Source organism: Hoplias malabaricus, chromosome 2 (assembly GCF_029633855.1).
Source record: "Hoplias malabaricus isolate fHopMal1 chromosome 2, fHopMal1.hap1, whole genome shotgun sequence".
NCBI classification, from domain to species: domain Eukaryota; kingdom Metazoa; phylum Chordata; class Actinopteri; order Characiformes; family Erythrinidae; genus Hoplias; species Hoplias malabaricus.
In genome coordinates this window covers 12,470,465-12,481,829 of record NC_089801.1, presented here as the reverse complement: position 1 = coordinate 12,481,829, position 11,365 = coordinate 12,470,465, and the positions used below count along the sequence as shown (strand labels likewise).

General features: G+C 38.6%; 1 protein-coding gene across 1 annotated transcript; it reads right to left on the bottom strand.

The window, feature by feature from the left end:
• Positions 1 to 215: 215 nt before the first annotated feature.
• btr01 (bloodthirsty-related gene family, member 1) lies at positions 216 to 10,656 on the bottom strand. Its single transcript, XM_066661874.1, has 8 exons — positions 10,424 to 10,656; positions 8,422 to 9,075; positions 7,668 to 7,763; positions 6,421 to 6,654; positions 4,501 to 4,648; positions 3,635 to 3,676; positions 2,691 to 2,717; positions 216 to 1,864 (listed from the first exon to the last, which is right to left on the bottom strand). The coding sequence occupies exons 2-8, from the start codon at positions 9,046 to 9,048 to the stop codon at positions 1,320 to 1,322; spliced, it is 1,719 nt and encodes a 572-aa protein (XP_066517971.1). The 5' UTR covers positions 9,049 to 9,075; positions 10,424 to 10,656; the 3' UTR covers positions 216 to 1,319.
• Between the last annotated feature and the right edge of the window lie 709 nt (positions 10,657 to 11,365).

Genomic DNA, 11,365 nt, shown 5'->3' with positions numbered 1-11,365 from the left:
AAAGTATCTAATCACAAACGAGGTGGGCTGCCGTCTATCTATTTATCTGATTAGCTATGCATCTATCTATTTAGTGGTCTATCAATCTGTAGGCATCAGTCTGTCTATTATTCTTTCTCTGCCTATGTCTGTCTGTCTGCCTCTGTCAGTCTGGTTGTCTGGTAAAGCCTCTCTTATCTGATATAAACCGCTTTAAGCTCTTATTTGGTGTAATTCACCTTTAATGTTCTTAGTGATATACTTTGTATCTCATGATTTTGTACAACATTCTTCATCATATGTCAAATATACATTCATGCAATACATTGTAATAAATTGTACTTGTAATAAATGTGCATACGTAGATACAAACAAAGCTCACAGTATTTGGCTCAACTGCAAGAAATAGCAAAATTATAACACCTTGAGATAGTAGAAGGGAGAAGGTAGGTATGCTAGCCTAAGAGTTCCCAAAATGCTTTAATAAGTCAATTGGCACTATCCCTTCATTCACAAATATAATTTTCTACATGCTTGTTGATATACCTGATTTACACATAGATCTGTTTAAGCACTATTATTCCTATAAATCACAAACATGGTTTGTTCTCCCTGAGGCTGCTAAAAATCCTGCTTTATAAATAGGTTGCTACTGTTTACTGCACTAGTGGTAGTGTTACACAGCAAACTTAGCAGTGCTAATCAACAATATCAATGTTAAATTAACATTTGGAGCATTAAAGAATGTTAAATATTAACACTAAATAGTAAAATAGTGAATAGATCTTATTTAACTCTGGTGAATTTACTGTGTAGGATTTTTTTCCCAGTTAAGTTTAATGCTAACATTAGCTAGCTTGGTAGCAAGTGTCACGTGTATAAAACAACAAAGTTCACAATAGGTTTTTATTTTATGTGGACTTCTCCCACTTTGGTTTTGTTACTGTGTCTTTTAGACTTATATATGTAAATGATCTCTGCTCTGATTGGCTCCCCTTAAGTTGTGCTTCATTCAAAATCAGTCAGCAAAAGCTCTCTTCTTAATTTCGACATGAATGGGTGAAGCTAAACAATTGTAGGTTGAACAAGAACGATATCTCTGTTGATTTTTGTGACATGCCAACTTTTTAAAAAGCTGTTTCAGGGTCATTTTTCATTCTTTGAGTTAGAAGTGGAGGGCTGTATCTGTCCTTTTACTCCATTCACTCTATCATTAACTACAACCCTCTTTTGTAGATATTTTCTGTCTAGTTCATATTTAAAAAAATGTACTGGGGCCTGCACATAAACTGTAAGATGCTGAGACAACAAGATACTCTTTGTGTGCTGCAGTTATACCCTCAGCTTTGTGGATTGGTGCTACAAATGATCAGGGGGTCCTCATTCCTGCCAGATTTGTTGGTGCATGGACTGAAGAAAGGATGCAAAGTGTCAGTAAATGTGTCCGTATGGGTGTAAATAAGCATCTTGGCATCTCCGTCATAGAAAGAAACTTGGCCTTTTTCATAGTCAACATAGATACCGATCCTCTTAGGCTTGATGTTTAAAGATATGGGTGTAGGTGGATCACTGCGAAAGGCGTATTCGCTCTTGTCCCGCAGGCTCAGGAACCAATAGCCATTAAGCGGGCTGACTGATATTTTCCCTTTTCGGTTGATGGAGCGTTTGGCCACACCCAGGTCCCAATCTGTCTTCTCTCCCACTTGGACTTCCCAGTAATGGCAGCCAGAGTTGAAGCCTTGGCGTCCCAGAACACAAACCACGCGGTCAAAACGGGCAGGTGTGTCCGTTACCGTAGAGCATTGTTCACTACAGCACACTTTCTTTTCGTCTGGGGAGATCAGCAGCCTGGGGTGTGCTGTGTCTCGGTCCAGAGTCACATCCACTGAGAGAGCAGAGGTAGAAGGGGTTAGACAGGTTTCAAAATAATGCCATGTAAACTGTAAGAATTTTCATACAATTGCAAACAAAAGCAAACTTACAACATTGTTTCAAAATATTTTTCTCAGTGTGGTGTTGCTTGATAAAAAATCATTAAATTCAAAATATATTTTGGAGACTTTTTATATGCCATATGACAGACAAACATGGATTTGCAATTCTATATAGTGATATTCTTTGTTACGGCTTTATACATGTTTATATAATTTTAATGTGTAGCAGTGTTCTCATACTACAAACACTGCATGCATTAGACAACATCTGGAAATTGATGCAGGGCTGAGCTACATGCTAATAAATGCAGCCTCCTGAGCATTTGTATAACTTGACAAACAAAATTTACAGTAGTGATATTATCTTTATTCAATACAAAAATGAATTCCATTGGATGACGGCATTAAATTTTCAACAAGAAAAAAATTAGCTAAAAGTAACACATTATCTAGAATGAGAGCAAATGTGCTAATTTTAGCTTTTAGCCTGTTGTTCTCCACATTATACCGCCAAGAAAAATAGCATTGAAGCTAAACGTGCATTTGGCTTAAGATATTGCACAATGCTCTTGGTATATCTGGAGGATCTTACATTTTGCAGACACAGCACAGTAAATTCACCAGTGTTAAATCAACACTATTAATGTTAACTTAAGACCGAGAGTGTTAAATGATTACACTAACAGTTTTAATTTAAAACAAATAATGTTGATTTAACACTGGTGAATTTACTCTCTGCAAAGTAATTAAACGAAAGTAATGAAAACAAGTTCTTACATGTATATTCCTGCACGCTCCGCACTTCTAAAAGCAAAAAAGGAGAGATAAGCTAGATATTAGAAAAAAAATCAGACCAGTGCATCTACAATGTATGTTTAAACATTAAAACTTAAGACCATTTTAATAGAGAAAACAAATGCAAAAAATGAACAGAGATTCGCTATAGATTAATGATTTCGTGGCCTACGCTTTAACCAGGGGGTATGGGGTAAATGCCTCATGGCAGCAAATTTCTTTGACGAGGTACAGATTAAGCAAAGCCACAAGGAGCTAAGATAACATTAGTTCTATTTAAAGCAGAACTGTACTTCCCAGTGTTTCAGCGCCACCACAAAACAAAGTGCTGTACTAGGCAGTGTGACTCCATTGGCTGCACACTGAATGATGGACAGATAAAATTGCTGCTGATTGGCTAATTAAAGTGACGACCAATGAAAAGCGAGTTCTGTTTAGGAGCCGAATCTGCCCCTTGCTCCGGCTGAGAGAGAGGTAGAGAGTGTTTCAGTCTTAAACATAAAAATGTAACCTCAAAAATTCGTAACAAAACGCGTCCCGTATCGGTTCAAAATGCATCTTTTAGTCTCCAAATAAGGGACTGTTGGCAATACGTATTCTATCAAGAAAGTAATAAAGACCGATAGCTGGAGGCTGGGCATATCAACATTAATAAAACAATACTCAGTAATGTAAAGGGAGAATACACAAACACAGTAAATGTGTGTTCATATTTTGCGCACTCTTCATGTTGCTGTGTTTTGTTTAACGTGTTTTGTTCACTTTTGTGTTTTGCCGCCATATTACAACACACAACATACAATCAGTTGTGTGTTTGTCTTTTTAAGACTTCACATTTATAGTTATCATAATCATAATCATCATCATCATCTTTTCTGCTTGTCAGGGTCACAGCATTTATAGTTAACCAACTCTTAAAAACCTACTTGGTTGGTGTTTAACAAGTTGATCCTGGTTTGGGCGCAAACCTGCACAACACAACAATGGGAAAAATCATGCATTAAAGCAGCATTAGCAACAAAGCAAAGAAGTGGAGAAAAAAAAATGAAACACTTGTTATACATCAGAAACCAATTAAAGCCTCATTATCAGGCTTGTTATGTTCAGTGTGCATGTGTTCACAACAGTGGGCACATTCAATGTTATCCATGTATTTTCTGAAAAGTCACTGTCACAGAATTACTGATGTTGCTCTATGATAATAATCGTTTCACACTGTCACAAAAGAAGAGTAATTGCCTGGAGATTGATGACATGGCTTTCATAAGCAGTGGTGAAAGAATAACAGCGAACAAAGCCTGACTTATGTTAATATTATCAATTCATATGATAATAAACTTGCTCGCAACATAAATCATGATGATCAGGAATTTGTATTTTAGTAATTTATTTAAAGAAAAAGCTAACAAACTCTTCCACTGAAACTGAAATCTTCATGGAACCATTTGAATGTGTGGATCCTTTGTAAGACTCTGGTATAGTTGCTTTCTTACAGCCAGAAACTTTTAATTAAATACTGCACATCATGCTTTCCATTGAAATTGCTGCATATTCAACATTGCACTAATAATAAACTATGCATCATTTTATCAAGAGTGAAAGGACTAAGATTCTGGCTAAATGTGGGCAGTTATATTGCGACATGTTCGGTGTTGAGACAGTACATATAAGCCAGCACGACATAAACTGTAAACTGAGTGCATTGACATGGATAAAACTAATAATTTATAAAAATAAATTAAAATTAAGTTAAATAATAATTGGTTGAGTAAGTTATGTGGGAATATGTTACAGAGCTGTGGCAGCCTCTTCAGCACATCCTGGAGGTTTTCCACCATCTGAGTGGTATTCTTTAACACTGCTCCAGCTATGGGTTCAGGGGTTAGTGTAACCTCTGTCCAGTTCTTAATCTGAGGAGGATTACACAGGAATGGGTAGGTCTGCCGGGAGAGAGAGAGAGAGAGAGAGAGAGAGAGAGAGAGAGAGAGAGAGAGAGAGAGAGAGGAGAGCAAATAAAGTTATATGAAGCATCGTTTACAATTTTAATAAAAAAGATAAAAGATTCTGAGGAGCTTTCCTCGCAATGTGCTAGCTCCCCACCCTGTTTCTGCCCTGAAAAAACATTCTAATGTGTTTACAAAACCCCAGTGTCTAATAAATGGCTAAAAGGGTACAGTATGCCAGGCTTTGTGTGTGTGTGTGTGTGTGTGTGTGTGTGTGTGTGTGTGTGTGTGTGTGTGTGTGTGTGCACGCACGTGTGTTTTTGTGTCTGTGTGTGTCACAGGTAAGAGCAATGAACTACAACCATATTTTAAAGTCTTAAAATCTAGACAAATGAGATGGAGTATTTTATTTCAGTTTCCTTCCATTGCAAGGGTGCTCATATTAAATGTGAGATAATTAAATGATCCAGGACAATAAGCCACATTTAGAAATAAAGACAGAGGGTTAGGTAACAGTTTTAATGAGCGAACAGTAGGTAACTACACTCTCAAAGTCAAAGATTGTCAAAAGCTAAAGGAATAAATTCTGTGAGTAAATATCCCAAACATTTATGCTAGTGTTAGTGAAATTCTCAAATGTTTATGAAAGGTTGATTGCAGTCACTGTTTCGATGATTGTCTGTGATTGACTGAGGACACTGATTAACTACTTGATGTCTCTAAAGACTCAAGACTGATGTACAGGATGAACTTTTTAGTCACACAGGCTTTACAATTAATGTACAATGGGCACTTGGACTGAAATAATCAAGCATTTGAAAACCATTTATCTGAGATAAGAGACTTATTCAAAGCATTTGTGCTAGCAGAGGGTGAGTCATAAAAGCCACCACTTTAGAAGATGAGAATAGATAATCACACAGCTGAATTTAACACTGTACAAACTCTTTTAACTTGAGAAAACCTCTAAGTAAATGAACTAATGGTAAAAGACACAGAGGCATCTCCAATATTTTCCAAAGATTTTTTGTTTGTATGTTTTAAGCTATTATTATTATCCATTCATTCATTGTCTGTAACCGTTTATCCAGTTCAGGGTCACAGTGGGTCCAGAGCCTACCCAGAATCACAGGGTGCAAGGCTGGAACACACCCTGGAGGGGGCGCCAGTCCTTCACAGGGCAACACACACACACACACACACACACACAGTCACTGACACCTATGGATACTTTTGAGTCGCCAATCCACCCACCAACGTGTGTTTTTGGACTGTGGGAGGAAACTAGAGCACCCGGAGAAAACACACTAAACTCCTCACACACAGTCGTCTAGAGTGGGACTTGAACCCACAACCACCACTAGAGCTGTGTTACCATTGTGCCGCCCATTATTATTATTATTATTATTATTATTATTATTATTAACATTGAACTCTCTTATTGTAAAGCAAAACTATTTATTTTTGCATGGTCGTTTGTGGGTCCATCTACAAACAGATTCACAGAACTCCACACAGTAGCTAGACCTCTCCCATATTACACAATACTACCAAGGTCAGGAGGGAAAAGAAGGGCCATCCTCCTCACTCAGAGATCTCAATTTAGCTGTGCTCTCAATTCTGGTTCAATATATATAATTCATAACCCCACACTCCTATGACTGCATTCATGTAGGATTCCTTCTGACAGGAAATTAACTCCCTCTCACTGCATCCATCCAGAAAATACAAGCATACATCCCCCACATTGCTGTCAAAAAGGAACTGACCTTGAAGAAACTGATGTGGTCAGTGGACTGTGCAAGCTGTGTCAGGGCACTGCTCCTCTTCCTCAGATCTGCTATCTCCTGCTGAAGGTCATGGACAAGGGCCTGGGAGCGCAATTCTGCAGTCATGTGGCCCATCTGCACCACCTCCAGCAGCTCAGCCTGACACCTCTCCATAGCGTTGAGTAGGAGACGAAACATACTCATTGTGACCTCTACCTCTTGCTGGGCATTTGCCTGATGATTGGAATTGAATATTGTAGACAATGTCCACATGGTTTTTAAGTATATAAACATGTATGTCAGTCTTAAACACATGGCAATGGAGTAAGCAATATTAATGTAATTTAATAGTAATTAAAGGCATCGTCCATGATTTTAATCAAAACACACTTTTTATAAGATTCACAGGAGGTTTAGTCGAAATTTGCTAGCTCTCTACCCTGCTTGTTCCCTGGAAAACATTCTAATGGGTTTACAAAACCCCAGTGACTAAAAAATGTCTTAAAGGGTTCTTGGTACGGTATGCCAGGCTTTCTCTATCTCACTGCTCATGGCATCTGGAGAAGTTAAGGCAACAGAGAAAAGCAGTAACTGAGATGAGGACATTGCTCTATTCCTCCTCCATAAGTGGGTAATATTAACGTATTTTTGCTGTTTCAAATAACTTAAGGTGGAACTGACCCCACATTCAGGAGACCATTAACGGCATGATCATAAACACAGGCAGTTGGCACAAGTAACAAATGAGTTTCTGTGGTAATTTAAACAGTGGATAAAAACTTACAGACAAGTAAATTTAAGCTGCATTCCACCTTAAAAGATATAGAGCTTTGGAACATAAAAAACCAGAGAGAGAAGCACTTCCCCAGAATCATCAACGTTGCATTTAAATGCTCCAAATGAGGCAGAAGTGTCAGTGTGCCAAACATATTTTAAGGATTTTTTTTCTGCAGTAATTCTAATGCAGTCTATGTGCTTGAGGAGTCTAAGTATCATTGGGGAGAAATGTAAAATCGCAGCCATCCTTCTGAGAAACTCCTCCAATCCCAGTATGTCTTTAGAGTCTAAACGAGTTGGAACGCCGTCTCAAATTCGAGGTGAGTGTGTAAACGTAGGTAGCTGAGTGAAATTGACAAGAGTGATCAAAACGATGAGTTTAAAGATGACTTTGCAACATTGTTTGACCCTGCAACAACAAATGTATACAGTGTATGTATATACAGTAAATATGGGGTTGAGGTACTCACTTGAATATCTTTCAGTGAAGTTTGAATTTCTTCTATCTTCTTTTCTCTGGCTGTGATTAAACCCTGCAGTTCTGCCTCCATGATTCCCAGCTGAGACTGAGGAAATTATACAAGGAATATAAACTAAATTTCAGACACTCCTGAATTCAGAAATCACACCATAGTACACACATTCTCAAGAGGTATCACACAAGTGCATCCCACTCCCATAAAAATCATATACTGCACACTAGGTTTCTAAATATAGTTAGGCCCATATCATATGGTGAGAGATAATAGTTTACAATACGGTTAGTGTTTAATCTCTTTGTATGTTTGTTAGACAATACCTCAAGTAAGTATGTGATATAAGTATTTTTTCATGCTACCATCTTGACATACTGACTTGCAAAGCTGAGCTCATAGAGGTACTTCTGTCAGTGTCTGTGTCATACAACCAACACAGTGAATGTTCTAAGAATAGTTTTATTATAAAATCTACCCTGATTGGCTGCCCATCCAGACTACTCTATCAAAGCCTGGTCCAAATATACAGATCCAAATAAAGCTGAGATTGCAGCATATTATTACTATTATTAGGCTGTTATTGTGGTGTGCTGGCAATGCTCCACACTGGCAGGTTATTTCCTTGATCTTATCTTGGCACCTTAGAAGTATTTCTAGTTTACCAAGTGTCATATAATATGGTTTATATTCAAACAGTGTCCAGAACACGCCTGTTATGAACACACACACACGCACAGTGGACACTGACCTTCTTAATATTCATCTCTCGCTTAGCTGGGATCACCGTATGGCCGTGATGTTCCTCCTCAATGCACATCACACAAACACATGCTTGGTCATTTTTGCAGAACATATCTACACAAACTCCATGCTTGGCACATGGTGGTCCTGTCGAGCCACTCGAGTTGCCCCCACTTGTGCTGAACCTTCTTGGGCAGGCCTCATATGGTGGTGGCGATGCCAGCAAGTTTCCACTGGATGATGTCCTGTGGAACCTGCTTTTCATCTCTGTCAGCAGGCCTCCTGGCAGCTCCCCTGGCCGAGGTGGGACAGCTGGCTTCTGATCAGTGCCAGCGGGTACTTGAGGGTTCGCAGCCACAGCTCCAGAGGCCACAGCTCCAGAGGCCCCAGCCATGCGCTTGAACTGCTCTGTGATGTCCTTGAGCGTGTGGTTGATGTGGAGCTCGGGTCGCTTGCGATAGCTCTCCTTGCAGAGTGGACAAAGGAAGGACTTGCCCCGACTGTCCCAGTACGAGGTGATGCAGGACAGGCAGAAGCTGTGGCCACAGGTAGTGGACACAGGGTTGTTGAAGATATCCAGGCAGATGGAGCAGGTAAACTGCTCCTCTGACAGGAAGTCTGCAGGAATAGACATGGTGGATATTGCAGAACAGCTGAGGAACTGTGGGACAAAAGAGGAGCAAGATTTAGTAGAATGATATATTGGACAAACTGTTGTGCAAATCACAAGCCAAAACTATGAAAACTTGACTGAAACTGCATCAAATTAAGAAGTGATCTCAGACCCTGTTCACACTTGATGTTGAATCTCCAAAGTAAGTAAGAGATGTAACTGTTTACACCTTGCATTTTGTCACTGTCCAGTTTTACCTTTTATTAATTTACTACATCATTTGAACACAGGCCTTTAAAATTTCTAAACATTTTATGATCAATGGACCAATAGACATGCTCCAAAACTATTTAGAATAAAATATTTTTGTATTGTCTTTGAGTGATATTTAAGAACATTTTATCCTTCTCCTATAAAATTAATTTTTTTCTTTGGACAGCAAGGATTTTCAAGAGGCCTCCAATGGCACATGTTTTGGAATAAGTTACTGGGCACATATACTACCTCCGTTTTCTAGCATTTTTCATGTTAATGTACACATTTACAAATATTTAGATGCTGACTGGTAATAAAATCCAATTATAGAAAATAGAAGGACTAGGTTAATCTCTGTTGTAGGTTCATTTTCATCTCTGATGTGATTAGCCAGTTACTAAGGTTTTCCCCCTGATTAAAAGAAATAAGACTGAGGATTAGGGAGGGGGAGAGGTAGCAATAGGTTGAAACTCTAGTGTCAGGATCAAAGGTGAGCCTTAGGCATGGTCCTCCTCCCACACCACATTTACTTCGTATCTCCATTGTGTGTGTCCCTGACCACATCTGGTGGTCTGAGAAATCAGAAAGTATCCAAGACACACTTGACACTGTGGCTTATTATAATATCCTCCTATATATGAAAAACACTATTTAGGTCTGAGACAAGCATGTGGTTTATTCATGTATTGTCAATGATGATAAGCTTGTGCCATTTATCCAATGTAAATGCCACAGAAAGTCAGACTTTAACCAAATTGTTGTAACAAACAAAACACAGATTTCTTTTCTTGGCTTCATTCAGTGAAAACACGCCTCAACAAAAGTTTGAGGGAAAAAAATAAAGACAACTCTTTAGAGTTTCTTATGTGTTGTGAAAACTCTGGAATGAAGCCAGACCAGTCACAAACTCTGCATGAAAGAGGCCTTAGCACTAATAGAAGGTCAGTCTTTTCAGCCTATGAACAAAAACTGATCTTAGATCAGTGGTGGGTGTATATTGCTGCTCACAGAGCATGGGGGAAAAGTGCTAAGTCATGCTGTTGATCAAGTTAGTGAATTTAATTAGAAACGGTAATTCATAATTACTTCATAATTTAATATAATTTTAAAGAATTTAAAGAAGCCAAAAAGAACAGCCTACCTTTACTTAAGCGCAGTTGCAGTGTATCTCCTCTTCAAAAAGTTTTTTTTATGCTTGGATAAATGTTAAATGCCTCCTACTCCCCACTTCAGTATATTTTTACTCTTTCTTTCTTACTCTCTGTTATTCAAACTGTTGAGAAATGACATCCTTCTGACTGTTTTTGGTTCAGTTTCTGTCCGGTCTCTGAGCCGCTTGTCTCTCTTTCTCTTATCACACATTCTAGACCCTTGTCTGTCTCTTCTGGTTTGTAAGTTCCTGGCTCATGTTTAAGAGACTGTATGAGTGAGGGTGTAACCATATACCTCTGTACAGAGTACACACACACACACACACACATACACACACACACAACCACACACCTGATCACCAGTTCAACGAGTTAGACTGGCATAACCATCCAGGAGCAATTGAGCAATTTTTCTTAGTTCTGTCATTCTTTCCAGTCACTCCATCTTCAAGGCATGAGATGTTAGTACATGGATAGCAACATGTGCTCAACATATTTACAAAAGAGAATGTGTTACTGGCTATGCGAAAAATAAAGTCAAATTTTTGATTCTCATTTAAACCTGGAAATAAACAACACATTTGGGTGGGGGATGGGGGGGTTGATGCCACTGCTCTTCATGCCCCAGAGCAGAGAGAACAGTCCTAACCAGTCCTAACCAACGTGGCCATCAAACATAACTGAGTAGTTTCTGTTCTCCTTCAAATGTGTTGAAATGTCCATTTAGGTTGCGTTAACAGAATTTCAAAAAGCAGCCGATGATGCTCAAACATATTTAATGAAGCATGAATTAGTCTTCACCATCCTAGATTGGTAGCATCAAAATATGTCAAAATGAGGTGTATTTACAATATCTTCTTTAGCATAATAATTCAACATCTGGGTTGAAAACTGCCAAAGACAAACAACAAAAATAAAGAACTCACCACCTG

What these genes read in the sequence shown, in the direction of transcription:
- btr01 (XM_066661874.1), bottom strand. Translation starts at nt 9,048, where the DNA reads ATGTCTATTCCTGCAGACTTCCTGTCAGAGGAGCAGTTTACCTGCTCC. An exon ending in CTTCACTGAAAGATATTCAA is followed by an intron (nt 6,655 to 7,667) that starts GTGAGTACCTCA and finishes TCCAATCATCAG; the next exon opens with GCAAATGCCCAGCAAGAGGT. An exon ending in GAGCGTGCAGGAATATACAT is followed by an intron (nt 1,865 to 2,690) that starts GTAAGAACTTGT and finishes CTGCTCTCTCAG; the next exon opens with TGGATGTGACTCTGGACCGA.